Source organism: Loxodonta africana, chromosome 9 (genome assembly GCF_030014295.1).
Source record: "Loxodonta africana isolate mLoxAfr1 chromosome 9, mLoxAfr1.hap2, whole genome shotgun sequence".
Taxonomy (NCBI): domain Eukaryota; kingdom Metazoa; phylum Chordata; class Mammalia; order Proboscidea; family Elephantidae; genus Loxodonta; species Loxodonta africana.
Genome location: NC_087350.1, coordinates 33649135 through 33672241, shown reverse-complemented (window position 1 = coordinate 33672241; position 23107 = coordinate 33649135). Strand labels below are relative to the sequence as shown.

At 39.6% G+C, this 23107-nt stretch overlaps 1 protein-coding gene and 1 long non-coding RNA gene across 10 annotated transcripts in view; one reads left to right on the top strand and one right to left on the bottom strand.

Annotated features, from left to right (window-relative positions):
- PRUNE2 (prune homolog 2 with BCH domain) overlaps positions 1–23107 on the bottom strand; it is a 313858-nt gene that overhangs the window by 15706 nt on the left and 275045 nt on the right. For all 6 annotated transcript variants that reach the window (XM_064291211.1, XM_064291209.1, XM_064291212.1 and 3 more), the window contains 6 exons: positions 22542–22742; positions 14457–14630; positions 7681–7783; positions 6917–7048; positions 5690–5776; positions 751–849 (listed from right to left, as the gene is read on the bottom strand). In XM_064291211.1, coding sequence (XP_064147281.1) covers positions 751–849; positions 5690–5776; positions 6917–7048; positions 7681–7783; positions 14457–14630; positions 22542–22742 — 796 coding nt within the window. The remainder of the gene's footprint in view (positions 1–750; positions 850–5689; positions 5777–6916; positions 7049–7680; positions 7784–14456; positions 14631–22541; positions 22743–23107) is intronic.
- LOC111749813 (uncharacterized) overlaps positions 1603–23107 on the top strand; it is a 42626-nt gene continuing 21121 nt past the window's right edge. For 3 of the 4 annotated variants that reach the window (XR_010322963.1, XR_010322964.1, XR_010322962.1), the window contains exons 1-3: positions 1603–2645; positions 7140–7224; positions 22627–22767. This is a non-coding gene — a long non-coding RNA (uncharacterized LOC111749813). The remainder of the gene's footprint in view (positions 2646–7139; positions 7225–22626; positions 22768–23107) is intronic. The other variant, XR_010322965.1, reaches the window with a different exon arrangement.

Sequence of the window (23107 nt, the reverse complement as noted above, 5' to 3'; positions counted from 1 at the left end):
ATCAGACACAGAGGAAGAAAAGACATGATACACAGAAAACAAGAGGTCTTTGCAACAATGAACCAAATAGGAGTATTGATTCTCCTGGTATCTGGGTTTTCAAGTCTCAGCTCCAAGCAGTTGTTCAGTTAACTTTTACTGTTATTACTTTTGAGCACAATCCTGAGCCCTTCAGTGCCCATGCTTTCTTTCCTCTTGCAGGCTGTGGGGGTGTTACCCTATCCTCAGCAAGGAAATCATTCATAACCAGCCCTCCCACCACTGGGCATACACCAACTAGCTAATCTTTCACCTGAAGGCAACCATGAAAAAATAGATTTAGAAGACAACAGAGAAAGGGTAATTTTTTCTGACTTTCCTGTGGTCATACAGATAAATTACTCTCTGTAAGACAGTAAAGAAATCCCAGCTATACTAAGATCCTACTCTATCTGTGCAGGGTGGGGGCCACGGGGAACAGATGTACTGATAAATGTTAAATTCATGCTTTCTCCAAAATGGTAGCAAAATTCGAGGTGAGGACTAGCAATAATTAATAATACCAAAGAAGATGATGTGAAAGGGGGTCTGAAAGAAACAAGAGAGTTAACTGCAGGTTGTAAGAGAAAATACATTTACTGGCGGGCATTTGATTTTTATTTTGAAAATAAGATAATGCCTTTTCCCTACCATCCAAAGTGAGTTCTTTTCCTAGCTCTTCTCCAGGCATGCACTATTTCTTACCAGATCTTCTCAACTGTCAGGACTTACTTGATGATGCTCTCTGGGATATGGACGCAGTCCATTGGGATCAGCCCACGGAGTTCCGATAAGCTACTGACGTATTTAATTTTACTGCTGAATTTTGAACTAAAGAAAAAGAAAAAAATTTACAGCATTAGTTGCTCTTTCATCCCTCCTAAAGCTGCTAACTCTTCTCGAAAATCCTGGTATCACTTAACATCTTGCCACAGCACTCTTAATAAGAGAAAAAATGAAAAAAACCAAGCCTGTTGCATCGAGTTGATTCTGACTCATAGCAACCTTATAGGACAGAGTGGAGCTGCCCCATAGGGTTTCCAAGGAGTGGCTGGTGGATTTGAACTGCTGACCTTTTGGTTAGCAGCCAAAGCTCTTAATCACTGAGTCACCAGGGCTCTTAGGAGGAAAAGCTAACATTATTTGAGTAAACAGCCTAGCAATAGTAAGTACTATTGTTATTCTCTTATTAAAGATACGCAAACAGACACAGGGAGTGAAGTATTTGGCAAAGGTCTTGCCATCAGGAAGCGGCAAAGCCTGTATTTGAACCCAGCAGGCTGACTGCAGTCCACACTCATCACTACACCTTGATCAGCCTCTCAGTGGTTCCTGCCACTCTCAGTAGTCACCGGTTCATGATTTGTCTTTGTTTGCTTGTTTTTAATAGACAAAAATCACGTCATTTAGTTTTTTCAGAATCTACCAAAGTTGATGATATTTTAAAAGAATATATAAACTCATTTTCCCTCTCCAATTTTTTGGCTTTCATTTTATTAAAAAAAAAAAAAATTTTTTTAAGTTTCAGTTTGAGAGCACATTCCAGATGGGCCAGTATTACAAACTGTGGTCCGATAATTGGATTTGAATTACAAACAGCTTTCATCTAAATGTTACCATTTTAAAACAAAAGAAAAAAAAAAAAACAGTTGCCAACAAGTCGATTCCAACTCACGGTGACCTCATGTGTTTTAAGAGTAGAACTAGGCTCCATAGAGTTTTCATGGCTGTGACGTTTCAGAAGTAGATTGCCAGGCCTTTCTTTCAAGATGCCTCTGGGTAGGTTTGAACTGCTGACCTTTAGGTTAGGAGCTGAGTGTTTAACAGTTTGTACCATTTTAGATGTATGGAAATTCATAGAAGGCAATCTAGAAGGATACCAATGAAATTGATAATTATAGTTGCCTCTGGGAAAGGGGATTAGGAACAGGTATTGGTAGGTGATATAGGAAGAACTTGGTCTTATTTGTAATGACTGAATATTTTATAAGAAGAATGCATTTCTGTACTCTTTCAAAAATATACTATTTTCAAAAATATATCTCATTTTAAACTAATTTAAAAAATGTATCATTCCACTTGGAGAGGAAATTGATCAAGGATCTAATGCTCTTGAATGGTTTGAAATGAAGAGACTACCCTAGTCTACTGGGATCAGGCTGAGCTGTCTGCCAACTGCTGTGCATTCCAGTAAGGAGCTTTCACTAGGTCATTTCTTCATACATCTACCTTTAACGTTTTAGTTTCAGTTTTGGCCCTGGGCCACTGGCTCGGACTTGTGAACAAACCAGCAGCCTTCTTAACACAGTCACTTCTCGCCCTCTTGATAAGCCTTGAGTGAACACACACTACCAATGACATGCTACATTAACCTCTTCCTTCCTCTGGAGTTTTTGAGCTAAATTGAGGTTTTGATAAAAGACAGAGTGGCTGGAATGAGGAAGAGGAAGAGGTCATGCAAGGGGGAAACCTCCGTCTCCAGTGTTATGATTACCAGAACTTAGAGTTGTGTAAACAGGCGGTGTTCCATCCTTCTCAGTCTGTTTGTATCTGCTGTTCCTCTATCTGGATTATCCTCCCTGATGTTTGCTGGCCCACCTACTCATCCTTCAAAAATCACCCTGATGGTAAGCTCTTCTGGAAAACCTTTCTTGACACAGATTTTCAGCCTTTGCTCTCTATATATTACCCCAAAACTCATCTTCACCTCGAGTTTTCATGCCCCAATGTACTTCGGTTGTGTCCTGTATGCAACTGTTTACATGTCTGCCTACATCTGCTGCTTGCCTGTGAGCTCCTTGGGGGCAGCAATTGAGCCAATTAATCTCTCGGTCTCCAACACCTAATCCAATGCTTGGCATAGATAAATAACTCATTGAAAAATAAATTTGCTATACACCTCTAGCACAGATTTTACTCTTTAGGAGTAATACATTTTAGTGTCTCAGGCCTAAAAGTTGATTTAAACAAAAACCAAACCCATTGCCGTCGAGTCAATTTCGACTCATAGCAACCCTATCGGGCAGGGCAGAACTCTCCCATAGGGTTTCCAAGGAGTGCCTGGTGGATTCGAACTGCTGACCTTTTGGTTAGCAGCCATAGCTCTTAACCACTACACCACCAGGGTGTCCAAAAGTTGATTACACTGATGCAAACTGATTCAAAAGAGGGCTCTTAAGGAAGGTTTTACCTGCTGAAATTGTATAATACAATGGCTAAATACCTGAAATGCTTGTTCTTTCATTAGCAGACAATTGGGTTCAGAGTCTGAATCTATCATTCATTGGTTGTGTTAATTAGACCAGTGGTCAGCGAACAGCTTGCAGTCTGATTTTTTTTTTTAATAGCCTGTGAGCTAAGAATGGTTCCTAACATTTTTTAACGTTTTTTTAAAAATTATATTTGAAAAAAAAAATCAAAAAGAATAATACTTTGTGACATCTGAAAATTATATAAAATTAAATTTCAGTGTTCATAAATACGGTTTTATTGGAACATGGCAACACCCATTTGTTTTCATATCATCTATGGCTACTTTCATGCTAAAATGGCAGAGTTGAGTAGTTGTGACTAAGACCATGTGGCTATCAAAAACTAAAATATTTCCTATTTAATCCTCTGTAGAAGAAGTTTGCTGGACCCTGCTTTAGACAATTTATTTGGCCCCACTGGCCTCAGGGTTTTGATTTATATAATAGAAATAGTAAATAGCACACTCCTCAGGGGACTGTCATTAGGGTTAAATGAAATGATTCATGTAAGTACTCAATAAATTACTATACGTAATTTACCACACTATTTACTATAATTTTATAATTATTTTTGTTATCATTATTTTATCTTAAAGCTCATTTGAATAAATAGTGAATTATATTTCAATGTTCTAAAATGGAGCCCTGGTAGTGCAAACTCAGGCTGCTAACCAAAAGATCAGCAGTTTGAATCCACCACCTGCTCCTTGAAAACCCTATGGAGCAGTTCTATGGAGCAGTTCTACTCTGTCTTATAGGGTTGCTATGAGTTGGAAATGCCTTGTTGGCAACGGGTTTTGGTTTTTTGATTATAGTAATAAAAGCTTTGGTGTTTATCACAAAAAAAATAAATTTTCTTGTATGTAATACCTAAGAATTGAGTGATTAAACAAATATCAACAAATCAATATCAATGCTAATGTTTACTTTTCTACCCATTAAATCTTTTATAAGGAGCCCTGGTGGCGCATTGGTTAAGTGCTTGGCTGCTAACAGAAAGGTAGGCAGTTTGAACCCACCCAGCCGCTCTGTGGGAAAAGATCTGGCAATCTGTTCCCATAAAGATTATAGCCTAGAAAACATTATAGGGCAGTTCTACTCTGTCACATGAGGCTGCTATGAGTTTGAATCGATTCAGTGGCATACAACAACAACAAACCTTTTATAAGCTCGTTAGTGTGCACTGATTCCTATTCCCTTGTCAAACTATTTTGTGTTATTATTAAAATAAGTGGCTTTTTTGTATGACTTAAATATTTCTTAATATTTTTCTAAAGCAAAGTAACACTGTATGGTAAAGGACTAAACTGCCAGAGAGAAATCAGACTAAATCCTCCTCCTTAATTATTAGAAGTAGACACTGGGAATCCCCAAAAAATACAAGTGAACACTGAACAAAAAAGCAGAATCTGGATGGTCCAGGAAAATCTATGCAAAGAGATATTAAGGATTTTACCCTCTAATTTTTTCTCCAGAATTAAATTATCAGAAGTTTCTTTAGGAATTTACTAATAACTTTGGAACTGGAAATTTTTGATTTATTTAGAGAGTTATCTAAGCTGTATCCTGACTTATATTTCTAAAGCATTCCAGAAAATAAAATGTAACTGTTTCAAGTCTTACTATATTATGAGGATATCTTACTTTTCATCACATCCCAAAATGTAAGGTAACACAGTACATGACAAAATACCACCCGTTGCTGTCGAGTCAATACCAACTCATGACGACGCTATAGAACAGAGTAGAACTTCCTAACTCATAGCGAACCTATAGGACAGAGTAGAACTGCTCAGCTCATAGCAACCCTATAGGACAGAGTAAAATTGTCCCACAGCGTTTCCAAGGAGCGCCAGGTGGATTCAAACTGTTGATCTTTTGGTCAGCAGCTAAGCTCTTAACATAAAATAAATACTGGATAAATATTTACCAAAATGAACTGAATCGAAACCAAGAATCCTCATAGATGATCAAAACACAGCTCTTAAAATGATCTACACTATATTTGTTCAGAAGAAATGGAACAAGTAAGACAAGGTCTGACTTCTGTTTCTGTCCTTGGTTAGTCTTTATTTCCCACTGCCATTTTACTCTCCCTTTTCCGTTCTCTACAAAATAGCACATCACTTTACACTTACTGCCTACTCCTCCTCCTGATGGGTAATAGAAACCCTACCACTTCATCCCCATGTTTATAGCAGATAATTTTAGAGGTCTTCTGTAATGATCAGATGGGAAAATATTCTTTACAAAACAATTTTCATTCTTAATTAGGGACTCCTGATGGATAAACCAAAATATCTTTCCAGGAAGGAAGAAAACGAAATATATTTTCCTTACAACTCTTTATGACATCCTTGTTTATGGGACAATGAATACATATTTTAAAAAACTACTAGTCATACTCTTACTAAGTGTACCTTATAAAAGGCCGTGTCACTGCAAGGATTGTTCTGATGAACCAAGAAGGATGAACAATAATGAAGGATTTCAGATTCTTCCGTAGCCTATTTTAAAAAAGAAAAAAAAATTACTCAACCTTTTTCACTGGGAATGAAAACAGAAACTGTATCACCAAATAAAAATACATGTAATTTCAGGGCGTTCTAGGCACCTTACTATTATATGGTAGGAAAGTATAGAATGGCCATGATTAACTAAAAGAATGTTTTTTGAGACATAACTCAATATTTGTATAATTCAAACATAATTTTCCAATAGGAATAAATGTAAAGTAGAATAGTTGTATTCTTGGAGTGCATCTATCTATAATCATCGTGACATTTTGATTTAATAATGCTTTTAATATTTGTCAGCATTATGTCTACTCTTTTGGAGAGCATACACTCTTAACAGCAGCTTAGACAAGTTACTTGATCTCACTGAGCCTTATTTCTTCTTCTATATACTGGAAATAGTAACAGTGTATATGGTAGTTTTTTGGGCTTAATATGACCATTTTAATGTTATTGGTTTTCAGGCACACTTCTCAGCATACGCAATGCTACTTTATGAATGTTTAGATTATAAAATGGATCCTTTAATTAGTATAACAGTCAGGGTACCCGTGTGTTGTTATGCAAGGAGCCGTAAGGGATGCCACGTATATCACAGACATCAAATATATGCATGTTGACTATGACAATTTCCCTGCAGATGGCAATAAAATGTTTTGTTCTAATAAAATCTGTTTGGATTCCAGTTCAAAGGAAGGTGCTCTATGGACTAGGAGTTAACTTTAACTTGAATTAACAGTGAATGCTGAAATAACAGCATAATTGTTATCCAAATCACAATCGTTCCAACGCACGTCAACAGTGGCAGGATCACAGGATACCAGCAAGGAATCATGGTATTTTCGTTAACCAGCTCAAAGTACACCTCCATGAGGAAATAGCACATGCACAGTTTAAAGCCTTTGTTAGGTTTGAGAGCACAACATTTTAAAAAATCTTGCAAGGATTTGCTTTATTTCAAATTTGGGGCACCAAGTGGTATGTATATTGATATTTTTCTAAGTTATTATTTCCAAGATGTGTAATTCAAATGTTCACAGAATGTGACTGCACCTTTAGCAGATTAAAAGGGATGAGATGTGGGGGCTACTGAGGAAGTCAAAATACTGATTCAATAATGCGTTCACATACCGTCTGTCAATCATCTGGTAGCATTTCTTCATCCACCCTAGCCCTGGCATCTTCCGTCTTGGGGTTGCACCATTCAAATATACAATCATATAGTCTTCAGCTACCATCAGCTCCAAAGTACTTATTACATACCTGATCACAGGAAGGAAGAGGAATGTTTTCAGTTCCCACATAAAATACTCCATTCTATTTACACCATAATTATATAACATTTAAATTACAGGGTGTATGACATTAATAGCTGTGCATTTTACCTCTTCACCTTGAGAAGAAGAATGCAATTACCTACTAAGATCACTTCTCTGAGAGTGAGTATTGCTCATCTATTCTTATGGTTATCTTTTTTTTCCAGGTACGTTAGTAAAATGTTTGGGTCTGAAACCTGACTTTCAAAAAATGTCAACAATGTTATCAAATACTAAGAGCAACTAAGATTAAATAAGGGCAGATGAAAACAAAGTCAGATTATTGTCAGTTAACTAAGAACATGTTATCGGGGAACAAAAATAATACTTCACCCAAAAGAAACGTTACAAGATTTAAAAACGCAGGCCCAAATGCGTTCATTTTATTTTCAATCCATTCTACTGACAAAAGAGCTATTTGAAAGGTTTTAGTCTCTTGAGCCATGTTTTTCTCGACAGATTTCATTGGCTTTTTTAAAGCAAAGCCTTAGAATATTCTCCTTTAATTAAAGGTGCTCTATCTGCCATTCTATGCCCACAGACATTAATTCAAAGCACTTTGTCATAAGTATCACTCACAGGAAAAGATTTTCCATGACATAGTGGTAATCCGCCCGACTGCTGTCTGGCAGAAAACAGGCGGCAAACACAATGATGGCATTTAGACCGTCCCCATAGTATCCTGGGGAGCAAACAAAAAGACATTTGTAACCAATTGAAAGCTTTTAACAAGAAGGTATTTAACCTAAAGGATCAATTGGGAAGTGTTGGCAAGTGTGTGTATGTTGGTAGAATAAGTAAGTATATCTCTAAATAAGCATTATGTAGTCTTAACTATAGACTGTCTTCCTCTACGTATATGCATGTATAATTATATTTCAGTGGATAACATATGTCATATAGTCTTAAATACAGGTAGTCCCCATCTTATGACGGGGTTCCACTCCGACGTCTCTGTCCTAAATTGGTTCTGATTTAAGTTGAACACCTCATTTTTTTTTTTTTTTTTTAGCTTTCATTATCAGTATCTTTATAAATCCAATATCTATTTGTCTTTGGGGGTCGGAAACATTACACAGAAATTTACAGATATATTTTAATACATACATACATAAAAAAATACACAAATCATAAAAAAAAAGGACAGTCACTTACGTACGGTTCGTCGTAACCCAAATATGCCGTTAAGTCAGGGACTACCTGTACATGGTTTGAATATATTTGCATACACATACATGCATGAATTTATATTATGGATGATTATATGTGTTATGCAGAGTTGTGAATGGGCTGTACAAATACTCAGTGTATCAAAGGATAAGAGAGCAACACTTTTTGACTTAGGGGTTTCTAATTTATAAGATACTAATAGTGGTGAACATACATAATTTTTAAAAAAAGTTTATATAATCCTTTTAATGGTGAAGAAAGAGGTTTTCTTTCATCTCCTTTAACTCGTTTTAATTTTAAACTCAGTTAATTTGAGGGGAAAATTTAGTCACTGAACTAACTATACTATCGTATCAGATGCACACACCCCAGTGACCAGATACTAGTGAGCAGATGAGTAAAACAACTTTATTTTGATTTCAACATCACTGGTGCGCTTGCATGTGGTACCTCTGGGATCCCTGGACTCAACGGGCAGGGTGGGGCTACACGGAAAGTTCTAACCAGGCCCAGAACAACTGAACACGAAAGTCAGAGCCTAGTCTCTTCAAAAAAGGGGCTAACTCAAGAAGACCCTAGCTAAAGTCCATCTCTTTTTGAGTTTTATGAAAATTTGTGCTTTTGGGGGAATACTTGAGAATTACTTGCTAGTAACATGGGGTAGTGGGTACTGTTTGCAGGTGGTAATGAGAAAACAGGAGGGGAAGACGTAGGCAAGTGTGGCCACTGAAACTCTTAAGGGCCAAGGAAAATGTAGCTACATCTCAGGACATCTTACCCACTTATGAAAGCTCTGAAATAACCATGGCTTTGCCCCATTTTTCAAGGAAGCTCTGTGCTCCCTTAGAGCTCATCTTTGAAATTCACGGCAGGTGTTGGTCAAAGCCTACAGAAGGAGCCCTGGTGGCACAGCTGGTTGAGTGGTTGGCTGCTAACCAAAAGGTCAGCAGTTTTTAAGTGTCTTCCACACTTAAAAAATAGAAATGATGCAGCACTGTATTTTCATTTTTTTTTTAATATCCCCTTTTAAACACCTGTGATTTCTGTCATATAACACAGTTCTGGACTTCAGAATCCTTAAATAGAGGTTTTCTTAAAGCTCTGAATAGGAGCATAGGACCTCAAGGCTGACCCAGCCCCCCAGAACTCACGCTGGTTAATGATTTTTTTTTTTTTTCTGAACTCTAAATAGCCTTCCTGGTGATTACACATGGCAGTAAAATACTGGCTGGATATAGATCTGGATGAGCTTAACTCTTGAAAAGCAGTTTAATAAGATGTTCTGAACAAAGAGAGCATGACTTTACTGCAAAAAAAGGCGTGGGAAGACAGTGATACCAACCAAAAATATACCAAATTATGGGTTTGTGTGTATTACTAATTTGAGGTTGTTGTACACAGTGTTTATACTACATAGTTCAGAAGATGTTTCCTATGTAAATATACACCTGATGCAACACAGGCTTGTGAAACAGGGCTGCAGGAGCTTCCCTGTAGAATTTTTCCTTTAGTTTCCATCTTTTCCAACATGTAGGTATTTGTCGGAGCCCTGGTGGCTCAGGGGTTAAGAGCTTGGCTGCTAACCAAAAGGTCGGCAGCTTGAATCCACCAGCTGCTCCTTAGAAATCCTACGGGGTAGTTCTACTCTGTTCTGTAGGCTTGCCATGAGTCGGAATCGACTCAATGGCAACAGGTTTGGTTTTTTTCTTGGCTAAGTATTTATCAGCTTCTATTTTAGAATGCCATGTGAAGGAAAATGGCAGGGGAAGTGCACTTTAATAGAAGAAATGCTTGCTCCATCAAACAATTGTATTTAAGAAGACCCACATCCAAACAGAAATCCATAAAAGAGGTGGCGGCTTAGCTAAACTAATCCCCGAACCACAAAGACATGTGATTCAGACTCGGCACAATGAAAAAGACCCAGTTCATTAAAAGAGATAACAGACATGATGAATCCAACTTAAAAACAAGTAAGAAGTATCCTTTCAAGAGCATCTTTCTCAATTTGCTGTCTGGCTCCCAGGTGTCAGAATAATTTCAAGATCATGACTGATTGGTTACTTGGACTTCTTTTCCTATTTTTGGAGAATTCCTAAGACATTAAAAAAAAAACGAAAGACTGAAGTTTATGGACACTGCTTTAGCAGTCATCTTAAATGGCAGTTTAGCTCTCTGTGTCATTGCTGTCTGTCCTTCTGACATTGTAGGGTTCTTGTTCACTCCATTTCTAGGTAATAAATGTCTTTACATAAAAATTACTGAAATATACACGTGAAGATGGCTTTTTGTACTTGTGGGTAGAGCAGCTATAGGAAGAAAAGAAGGGGCAAAAGAGAGAAGAAAACAGAAGGAGATAATGTAAGAAAGGAAATAGAAGAAAAAATATTTCCACATAGAGTTTTCCTCCCATATCAAGAGTTGGTACCATCATTGTCAGGCTTGGACGGTATGTCAGATAGACATTGCTGGCAAAGCGCAATACCCAGAATGAACAGGACCCTTTGCTTTTCGTCCCTCCCAGATGCCTTCATGGGGGTCGGCTAAATCCTCAATTTCTGTTGTTACTCGAGTGAAGCTGCCTCTTGGCAGCAGCATAATTCATTACAGGTTTGGTTTTTTAAAAAAGGTATCTTATTAAACTCTAGTCTCAGTACCAAAAAAACCAAACCAAATTTATTGCCTTCAAGTTGATGCCAACTCATATTGACCCTCTGGGACAGAGTAGAACTGCCCCATAAGGTTTCCAAGGAGCGCCTCGTGGATTCGCACTGCTGACCTTTTGGTTAGCAGCTGTAGCACTTAACCACTACGCCACCAGAGTTTCCAGTCTCAATAAACGGAGGTGAATTCGGGAGTGCGTGCTGAGGTGCTGAGGTGCTGTACTGTACAGAACGTCATCCTACCTGGGTGCTTCCTGATACCCTCTGAAGCAATGACGGCAAACCTTACCTGAGGTAGGACAGGGAGACATGAAAGGGATGTAACACAAGTTTGCTGGCCAGCAAATGGAATGGAGAGAGAAGGAAAGATGTCACAGTCGCAACAAAAACATACACACACACACACCAGGGAGCAACTCTTCTCCTCATTCTTTCCAGGATCATTTTTCCAGCAACACTGTAGAGAAGATTACCTGAATCTCCTAGAACAAAATAAGCAAAAAAAAAAAGAAAACAAGAAAAGAAACTCCTTATTACAATACTTTGGCGTGATTGCCCTTGATTATTTAAATGTGTTGCCTGCTTCAAGTTCAAAAAAGCCAGTTTTGGTGTCAAAGTGACCCCCCCCCACTATTGGCTGATCAAAGCCACGCCCACCTCTCCTTGCTTTTTTATTTAAGCAAGTGGCAGGGATATTGCTCTGGGACTCATAAACCAGTTGTCAGTGAGTCATTCTGACTCATGGCGATCCCATGTGTGTCACAGTAGACCTTTGCTCCAAAAGGTTTTCAATGCCTGATTTTTGGAAGTAGATCACCAGGCCTTTCTTACGAGGTGCCTCTGGGAGGACTTGAACCGCCAACCTGTCAGTTAGCAGCCAACTCATACCAAGGTCACTGAAGACACAGACTGAATTATTTGTTCCAATACTGCTGTCCTATACCAATAATCCCATCTGGTGTGGACATTTATCAGGGTCTGGCTTCACTGCTAGTCTTCACAGCTCTTTTAACCACACCCATCTTGCAGTTGTACTGTATAGAACACTATATGGCTGACACTTTCCTTGTGCCCTGAAGGGGAAAACTTCTTCACAGCAAAACGCAAGGCGCCAAAATGAGGTCCTTGTTCACCATGGATTGCTGCTTTTTAAATGCTCCTCAGAAGCCAGGATGACAAACTCAAGTGGTTGGCAACTAAGGGGTATTGCTTTGGCATCATAAGAGAGTGGTGTTAGCTATAAAAAAGGAAGGCACAGCTGTGGCAAATTCAGAAGGAACATCTGCATTATCTTTACCTACAGAGCACAAAAGCTGCTCAGGTTGTAGGAAAAGGTGGCATCTTGTTAATGTCCAGGGTGGGTGGAGCCAGACGCACGCTCATGCGGACTAGTGCCTGGAGCAGGCTGAGGTGGAGCTGGGAAGAGGAAAGGGGGATTTCTCTTCAAAACAAAACGGGCAGTCACACAGACAAAAACTGAGTTCACGACACAGAATGGACAGGAGCAAATGCCAAGGCGAGGAGGTGGCAGGGATGCAGAGCACAGCAAACCAGGTTAGCCCTGAGGTCTGAGGTAAATCTCCACAAAGGACAGGCAGAGGTGGTGGGTTTTTGTGACCCTAGTGTGCTGATGATTATTCTCTCCTGATTCAGGCAACAGGCCGAAAGTTTCAACATCCACCCAACCCACATAATTTCACTGAGGTTGAAAGTTAAAAGTAGGTGAGTCTACTGAAGAAATAAGAAACAGCCTGACCCAGAGTTAGCAGCAAAACAGCCTACCTTCTTCACAACCAGGCGGCTCTTCATTTAAGAACTGAGGTGTGAAAATGTTTATAGGGATTACCACTGGAAGACTCTGATTTACTTTGACACATATTTGTAGATGTTTTGGACTTTTATAGATTGAGCACAGTGCGCTTTCACAATCTTTTTTCTGTTTGTTTGTTTTTGTTTTTAAAAGCTATTTCCAAAAAGCAAACAAACCAAAAATACCTGATGGGTGGGGGCAAACAAGTATGAGCTTTCTGGGGAGATTTGGATAACACTCAGGCTATGGTTTCATCCAAAAGGGCTGGCTCTATGGCCGGTTGTCTGTCAGTTTAAAATGGCTCCTTACTTCCAGTAAACTTAGCCTTCATTCCAAAGGGCTCTGGGAAAGGCTTCCCTAAGAGGAAAGGCCCACAGCAGCTATTGCTGGGCAATGTTACCATTCCTGGTCAAACAGAACCAGATACTGTTGAGTCGATTTCGACTCATGACAACTTCATGTGTCAGAGTAGAACCGTGCTCTCTAGGGTTTTCAACGGTTGATTATTTGCAAGCAGATCACCAGGCTTTTTTTCCGAGGTTCCTCTGGGTGGACTCAAACTTCTAACCTTTAGCAATCAAGTGTGTTAACTACTTGTACCACCCAGGGACACCGGTCAAATAGTGAGGCAATAAAAAAAGGTGATGGTCAGGGGCACCCATTGGCGTTTTCCTTCGCTGTCATGCTTGGGTACCCTGGGTGGTCCTATTACTTACATTGAGGTAGTAACACATAGGACGGGAGGGTGGAAATTCTGCTGGTGGAGGGAGGATTGAGTGAAATAACAAAATGTTCTCTGCTCGTTAGAAAACAGGAGCTACGAGTTTAATGCAGTAGCAAGATGCTTATTTCCCTGTCCTAATTAAGGAAGAGGGCATCTAGGGAACAACGATTGCCTTGTCAGCTTACAGGCTTTCTAGAGCAGCCAGGTGGTGAGGGTGGTGCTTCAAGACTGCAGGAAAGGAAGGCATGCAGCAGAAAATCAAGACGCCGTTTATAATTTTCTCAAATTGACAATGTTAAATGTGTTGCTTGTGCTCATCTGACTTGTGAACCTCAAATTAATCACGGCTACATATGCTCCAGGGCCTCAAGAAAGCACTGGAAATACAAAATACAACTTTTCTCTCTCCTTTGTCCCTCGCTAAACAGGTAGCGGCTTTAACTGGGGCTGGCTGTTGTCAGGCATAGATTTAAAGAAGTTTATAGAAAAGCAAACTTTAATATGGGGGAAAAAAAAAAAAGTACCAGGCTGAGGCTAGAAAAGATTTCCTAAAGCTTCTGAAGAGGATTCAAAAGACTGTTTTATAATTACAAGCACTTCTGGTATAATGGTCTGTCTATAAGCCACAGTGTCCCATACTGTAGAAATACTTAGTTAAACCCTGTTACCAGCTGCTACGAATTCCAAATAGCCATTATTAAATTAGACAACTCTGGCTTTCAGGAAATTCACTTAGAAAATGATAACATCTGATATGTGGTGTGAAAAGCAGTTTTTACACTGGAAAGTTATTTTTACAAAGCAGGCTTTCGCATGCCTAACGAATCGAGTATGAAGTAATATACTTAGCCCTACAGTTCCCATGAACATTACTGTTCACGAATAGTGATGTTGTGATGTCATGCGACAAAGGACCTTTGTTTTCTAAAAAAAACTAATACAGCTGTCCCATTTCCCCCTTCCCAGGATTTGCATAAAGCTTGACTACCTCCATGAGAAATGACTCTCCTGTAGGGCTCGATGACCTTCATGTCAATCCGCTGCTCTTGTTCTCCGATCACCACTGTCCTCCACAACCTGTTGTCTTCCCGCTCCTCTTCTGCTGTATATTCTGGAATAGACTCTGACTCTTGACCAGAATCTCTGTTGGCTATGGGATCCTCTGGAAATGAAATACAGAGCAGGGCTGAAGGAGCAAGACCCCCACAGTTGAGGCAGTTAAATAACTAGACAACCTCAGAGAGCTCTCACTGTTGGAGAGCCCTTATATAGCTAACATTGTCCTGACCACATAGAAGACACTCAGTGAAATCTTACTTATTGACTGACTGAAACGATTAAAAAAGGTCAAGCAGAGGGTGAGGGCAGGTGCGGGGCTAGAACTAGCTTGTGCTGTCTGCCCCATGGGGTACAGGGTGGTACCAACTCATCCTTGATGACACAGGTCAAAAATTGCAGGTGTTTCAGATGAGGTGAAGGACTATCAATCAGGCTCATATAATCTTGGTTTCCTTTGACCATATTTCCTGTCCTATCCCGAGTGTTCAGAGACTTTGGGAGGCCCTCAGCTTGGTGTTTTGAGGATGCTGCCAGTCTAGACCCCTAAGACGCTCACAACAAATTGAATCCACTTCCCTATTGGGAGCACATCTGGACTTAAATTTGCTTTGGTTTCTGTTTCAAAAAATGCTACAGAAAGCTTCTGCAGTACGTGAGAATCAAACAACTTTATTGGCCGGAAGTGTTCCAAGGCCAAAATTCATAAGACTTTTAAATCTGTGGGTACATAAGGTAATAAAAAAACCCACTGAACATTCTTTGGGAAAAAATTTACTACTCACTCTTGTACATCCAACAAAAATATCTAAGATTTTTAAAAACAATAACTAGCAATTGTTTCTGTTTCTACTAATAGAATTTAATAACAGTAATTCTTTTTATAGTTAAGTAATTTGAAGAAAAAGGTTATAACCTTTACAGTAACACTGTGATATATTACCATTCTTGTGTTTCCACTCACGGAAAAGGACTTTTGAATTGACACTGTTCGTTAGTTTTCTGTATTCCTCTGGTAACACTTTTGATAACAAAAACCAGTTGCGGTTTCGTAGACTCATAGTGATCCCGCGTGCGTCAGAGTAGAACTGTGCTCCACAGGGTTTTCAGTGGCTGAGTTTTCATAGACACATTGCCAAGACTTTCTTCCGGGGCACCTCTGGAGTGCACTTGAACCTCCTGTTGGTTAGCAGCTGAGCTCATTAGTGCATTAACTATTTGCTCCCCCTAGGGACCTTGATAATGACAACGGCAACAATCTATTAACTATTCTCCATGTGTCAGTACAGTAGTAGGTATTATAATGGATCTTACATAAATGCAAACACTGCCTCTGAAAAGTTAAGTCGCTTGCTTCAGGTTAACAGAGTTAGCAAGAGAAGATAGTCAAAACCCTCACTTTTTCTACTTTTCTGAGATACCTCTTTTGTCACATTTTACCTTGCATATGTGGCTGCCTCATTCTCACTTACTTTACTACGGGACTGTGAGCTCCTTGAGCTAAGACACTGCCTAAATCAAATGCACCTCCACCTCCCTACTCTGCATTTAGGTCAGAAACCTGCACAGGCACCCAATAAAAATTAGGAGGGTGAGTGCTTAAGTAAAGAAATGCTTGCACCAGTTCCCAGCAATATAAGTGATCTGTAAGGAAGCCACAACAAAGCTAGTATGTCCTGGAAGATTCTACACTTGTGCATTCGAAAGTGTCCAATTACCCATGACTTAGAAAAGCAAAATGAGGCCAACCAAGTTGGGAAGCAGACCTAGCCATTTTTGCCAGCACCAACAGCGACCACCACCTACAGAGCCTTGCCTCACTCCAGCTTCTACTGCGTCCCCATCTGCGCTCAGAAGCCTGCTAAGAACAGAGGACAGCAACCTCTGGCTTCAGATCAAGCGCTGTACCACTTGTACAAATCCAACCATTTGCACTGGACTTTTCCTTCCTGCTTCTCCCTTCCCATCGGTTAGGGTCCTTGGATGCTAATCTTAGCTCTCTCCCCAGTCCCCTGTTTCCCATCTGGTCTCTCCTCCCTCAGAACTCTGTGTTCTGATGTGAGTTTGTCTTCTGTGCTCCTGTACATACATGCCTTTCCTGCAATGAACTCACAATTCACCGTCCCCTCTTCACCATGTTTGAGACTTTTTGGCCTGCTCTAGCTTGATCCTTGTGGTCTGTGTGGGGTGAGGGCAGGGTTGTTTTGTTTTGCTTTCTGCATGCTTTTATTGAGCGGCCACCTTAAAAAATTTTTTCGTATACCATATTCTTTTTTCTGGTTACAAAACACACTAGTAAAAATGCAAGCAGTACAGAAATTCTTAAAGGAAACAGTTGAAATCCCCAGTGCTACTCTACCCTGTTTGAGGTGTACTCTTCACACGCTCACATATACTCACACACACATACTTTTTCCAAATTATTCCATAATTCTATATGTTTTATAACTGGCTGTACCTAATAATACAGCATAGGCTGCTTTTCACCTCAGAAAATACAAATCCTGCTTATTTTTAAAAATAGCCTTGGGGTAGTCCATTTTACTGATGTCTTTTTAGTTTAACAACCCCATCAAAACCAAAAAACCAAACCCAGTGCCATCGAGTCGATTCCGACTCAAAGCGACCCTATAGGACACGGTAGAACTGCCCCATAGAGTTTCCAAGGAGCACCTGGTGGATTCGAACTGCCGAGCCTTTAGTTAACAGCCGTAGCACTTAACCAGGGTTTCCAACAACCCCATAGTGATCAAAATTTAGTTTTATTCCATTGTGTTGTTGTAGTTGTTGCTTATAAAGAATATGCCTTAGTAGGTACTGCTGTATGGGTATTTTAGCTCATTTATACACGTACTGCCTGCCAACAGGTAACCTGCAGCAATGGAGGGCTGCATCAGAGGGTATAAGCCTCTAAAGCTGTTATGGACATTTTTGTCCTTGACCATGTCACACCACAATGTATGAGAGTGCCTGCCTCCTTGCACTGACAAACCCACTGGAAGTTAGCAAAGGTTTTAACCCCTGGCAATTCAAGGAGCAATCTGTCTCACTGTTATTTTAATTTGAATTTCTTTAATTATTAATAAAGGTAAGAATTTTAAAATGTTTATTTGCTATTTCTATTTCTCCTACTGATGGGGAGGTACCTGGCAAATCCTTTGTCTACTGTGGTTCTTGTTGATTCATTCATGTTCTTTAAATAGAATTTTGTCATGTGTTACAATTATTTTCCTGGCTTGTGCTTAGCTTTTAAATTTATGATTTTTTTTTTTGCCAAATAAGAAAATAATATTTGTAACTTGATTTTTTCCCTTATGATTTTTTATTATCTTATTAGAGTAAAAAAGGACATCTCCACTTTAGAGCTATAAATATATATATACATACACACACACACTGAGCATTTTCTTACAGTTTCTTTTAAAAAACAGGATTATTACTCATTTTGCTATAAAAGTTTGGGGTGGAACCTTTTTATAAAGTGTTACTCCTAGTGTCCCAGAGACTTGAAGCTGGCAAGTTGCAAAAACTACGTCTCCTCCCTCATCTCTTCTGACTTAAGTGAAAAAAAAAAAAAAAGAAGTTATTTAATAGCAAGGGTGCAGTAAGTTCTCTGAAGGCGTTCATTTCTAGAAGCCAACAATACAAACTAATAACAGGTAGTGACAGCTTTATTTACTCCCTTGAGTTAGCAATACCTTCTGCTGTAGCTGTAGTATTACTGTCCTTCCCCCCAGCTACCGTTTGCTGGCTATTTTCAAAAATTTAAAGTCTCATTTAACTCTCTATCCCCAGGCCCTCCAAATGTAATCTTGGGTCTCATGCCCTCTTCACGAAGAAATGCTTGATTCCCTTTGTCTCTGTTTCTCAGTGACAAGCTTTTTCTCCCCGGCAACTGATGAAGTCAATTACGCCCCGGGTACACAGGGGGAAAGTCAGCTGGGACGTTTCTTTCCTTTCGTCTTTTGAGTACACAAGTTCTTCAGTGTTCTACGCCACACAGACCACAATGGGGGAGGCCACTGTTGGTATTCATTATAGACTAGCTAGCGATGATGTCAGCTGTGGCCTTCTAGAAGGGACATACGTTTGTGAAAGGTGGCTAGCTTTCCATATTGTGATCTTGCACTTCCAATGGGAATATTCTTGGAAGACTTTATGCTTGAGGTTTCCGTTGTTACAGGAAGGACATCGTGCATACAGTTCAGAAGTCTTTAAAAATTCTTTTGGTGACAAAGGGCAGGCTGGCAGTTAATTTGAGTGTAAAATCTCAGCATACAAAAATACAAAGATAAATCATCCTTTCAGACAACACCATTCTGGCATAAGGTGCTTGTGGGTAAAACAAAATACACTCTTAACACTCAGCAAGTTTATATGCAGAGTTAAAACATGGAATTGATTTCATAAGCTGGTTGCCTGCAGGCTTGAACACATGGAAGACTGCAGACAGGCAAGTTGAGTGAAGCGACTCCCTGACTGTCTGGAAATGATGCCAGCGTGCCTTATGCACAACGAAAGCTGTGTGTTGTTAGAGGCTAGTTTTAGAAAAGGTAGGTTGCTTAAATGAGCCCACTAAACATCACTTGGGCGTTTAGAAGGGAAAAATATGAGAGCATGGGAGTGTTTACAATCCTTTTTATAATATTCTTATCAGAAATGTTCAGGTTAAAATTATTTATCGTTTTTCCATTTCTCTTAGGAAATGCCTTTGCTGAGACCTGAATTATGTAAAAACGAAAAACTTTGTGGTCGGTTTGGAAAACAGAGAGAGAAATAAGTCATCTTTTCTGACTAATGGATTTTTTAAGTTTCTCGGGTTAGTATAATAAAGCATTAAAAAAAAAAAAAAAAACCCTCAGCACTCCCTTAATATGAACGATGGACCTCCCAAGTCCTCTGCTATCTGCTTATTTCTGTTATCATTCATATTTATAAATGTCAATGGCAATCAAGCCTTAATTATAATAAAACCAAACTAAACCCGTTGCCATAGAGGTGATTCCAACTTGCAGCAACCCTATAGGGCAGGGGTTTTTCAAGGAGCAGCTGGTGGATTTGAACTGCTGACCTTCTGGTTAGCTGCGAAGCTCTTAACCACTGCACCACCAGGGCTCCTCAATTATAAAAAAAACCCCAAAAAACCAAAGCAGTTGCCATGGAATCGACTGCAACTCATAGCAATGCTATAAGACAAAGTAGGACTGCCCCATAGGGTTTCTAAGGAGCGGGTGGTGGATTCAAACTGCCACCCTTCTGATTAGCAGCTGAGCTCTTAACCACTGTGTCACCAGGGCTCCTTAATTAATTGTAATAGTACCTTAAATTATATTCCCCAACTGTTTGGACACAACTATTATAGAAAATTGCTTGGAAGTGAAGACCAATTTCACCACACCTTCTGATAGTGAGGTTCAAAATTTTTCTATAAGCAAAATTGCACTACAGGCAAATGTTCTTGATGAGGTATTTGGTCGTCAACTACTGAATAAAACAGGAAAATGGTCTGACAATCCTCCGGGTACTTGGTTAAGGACGAATCCCCAAGTCATGAAAATGGCTGGATACAGGGACGATGGTGAGGGTGGGCTATCAGGCCTCGCTTCAGATATGTTGGTCTAATTTAGTAAAAGACTCTCTCCTATTCATTGTTAGTATATTTATTGGCAAGTAGCAGGGCTCAGGGGTCAAGGGCACCACCTTGGGGTTTGAATGTTGGCTCTGCCATTTACCAGCTGTGTGAACTTAGGGATTATTTAACCTCTCTGTGCCTCAGTGTTCTCATCTATAAAGTAGCAGAAAACAACATAATACTTAGCTCATTGAGTTCATATGCAGATTAAACTAGTTAATATTTATAAAACACCTAGATTGGACATACTAAGTACTAGGTACTATGAAAGTGTTCATTAAATAAAAGAAACCACTGACCAAATGCTTTCGAACAACTGTATTTTAAAAAGTCCGATTTTATTTAGTATGCCTATGCCTAGTTCAAAATACTCACGTGAGAAATCTGAAAAAACATGCAGTTTTCAAGCATTTATTTCATACTTCAGGATTACATGTACTTATATCCCACGCCTCTTATCTAGTTATTTCTCTCTGTCTTCACAATTAGATAGATTTACTTTGTGTTTTCAATGTTTTATCCATTTCTGTTTATTTAAAACCACGTATGGATAATCTTTTATTTGAAAAGCCAGGGGTACTTTAAAATTCAACTTACAATTCTGTCATTTGAGTTTAAGACCTAAAAGTAGGGCTGTGGCCGTTAAACAGGTTCTTTCAACATAACTGTGTCAGGTAAACAAGAAGAAACAACGCCAGCAAGTGACAGCTTTAATTACCAGTTTGTCCAGCCACCACCACTCTGCTTGGCAGTTTTACTCTTTATAAAAATAAGAGTCAAACGTAGCGTGACACAGCTCTCCAAGGCAACAGTGATGTTTCAGAGGGAAGAGAGGGAGGAACCCGTAGGGTCAGTCACAGCTGTTTCTTGTGGGATTTGAAGGCAAAGGCTGATTCCCACACAGGAGAATGTATGAGCTGGCAAACGGGTGACAGTGACTGGAACAGCTGGGGCGGCTGGGGCAGCTGAGGGCAGCTGGGATGGGTAGAGCAGCTGGGGAAGATTCCCTTGGATGGCAGAAAAGAATATGAATTCAAGACCTTCTTTCACCTCCTATTTATGTATTTTGATCTACAGGATTAAATACCCAGATAACTATAGAAATTCATAAATACGACAAAAATGCAATATAAAATCTCTACTTAGACACGGTAAGTTGTAGAACAAGTACTTTTAGACATTTCCCTTTTTTTTTTTTTAACTTGGAGAAACAAAGCCCTCAGCTCAGCAAAGGTAAGGTCTGAATCTGTGCTGGTCATGGCTATAGTCCCAGGGGCTCAATAACCATTGGTTGAATTAACTAAGTTGATGAATTTCCTATTTATTTTCTCCTATGAGCAAAACTGCTAGAATTAGCATGACTCTAAAAGTCAGGGGATCACTTAATTGTGGTATTGCTTTTTTTGAGACTAGAAGAGTTTCAACAATGAATAAAGGCAACTGCACCATCCACGGCTCTCTTTTAAATACTGTAATTTCAGAGAATGGCACCCTGGCTTCTAGTGAAACAGAAACTACACGACGTTGCTTTTCAAGCAAATTCTTTATATTTGCACCTACTTCTTAGTGAATCAAATTTCTTTGAGCCGGAGAAAGAACTAAGTAAGACTGATTTTCATATCAGGAGTGTCAGTCTTTGACCTGGCAACTAAAAATTTTCTTTCTTTTTATTTCCTTTCTTGCTACATCTGTCCGTCTTTCCTCCCTTCTTTATTGGAGATACAGCAGCAAACAAAATAAAGTCCCTGCCCTCATGGAGCATATGTTCTAGTGGGAAGAGAAAGGCAACAAACAAGCAAACAGCTAAATAATATGATGTCAGTTAGCGAGACACAGAAAATCAATACTGGGATAGACAGTATGTGGTGGAAGGGGTGGGTGGAGAGTGCCTTTGATTACAGAGTTTAAGGACAACATCTCTGAGGAGATGACATCTGATTAAGGCCTGAAGTAAAAGAAGGAGCCAGACATGTGAGCACCTGGTGAAAGAATACTCCAGATAGTGGAAACTTGTACAAAGCAGTTGATAAGAACTGATTTCCCTGCTTCAAAATTTATCTTCCAGAGGAAATTCTCCAAACCCAGCCCCAATTTTGTTCCAACACAGGGTATAACAGTCTTCCTCATCCTGAGTACCTAGCACCAGGCCTGGTAGAGAGTAGGGCCTTAACAAAAGGACAATGGCTAGGTATGACCTCTGTGAACTGTACCTGCTCTATCAAGTTCTAAACCATCAGTCATGGCCAACAATGACCTGAGATACAAACAAAAGCTCCTAGAAATCACAGGGAGGAGCCACTGGCACCAAAATGGGAGGCTTGTCCCTAATGCCACTTAATCTGTCACTTTTCATTGTACTTCGGCCTTGCCAACTTGGCGACTTACCATGCCCAGTGTATTCAAAAGAGTCTGCTTCATCAGGGGTATCAAGTTCATCCACATTGATATCAATTTCATCTGGACTGTCTAGGTTATCATCAGAGAGAACAGACCCTTCACTCTGATCCAGAGAAAGGTTGATATTTGGGGCTGTAAGCTTGATTCTCCGAGGATGTGTGCCATCGAGATCCAGGGAATTAGGAGGTTCTAAAGAGGAGAAAGAGTAGTAACAGTAAGTATTAAGCCATATACATGGCTGCAAAGAGTGGGTTTGGGCCCTAGTGAAAAACATTTTTAAGGCCCTTCCATCAAAGGCAGATCTGCTAAAAATGCTTACGTGGGATTTCAGTTTCCTTCCTGACCAGTAAGCTCTAATACTAGATCCACTCCCCATATGCCTGGGCCATGTAGCTACAGCAAGTGGGAGCCATTAATAAATGAGTAGAAAACTAATTTTTAGAACTGCCCTGTTCCAGTTTGAGAACTTGACTTTCGTAATATTAAATTGAATTTTACGGTGTAAGATCAACAGTTAAGCTTACACAGACTTCCTAACGATTCATGCAGACTTG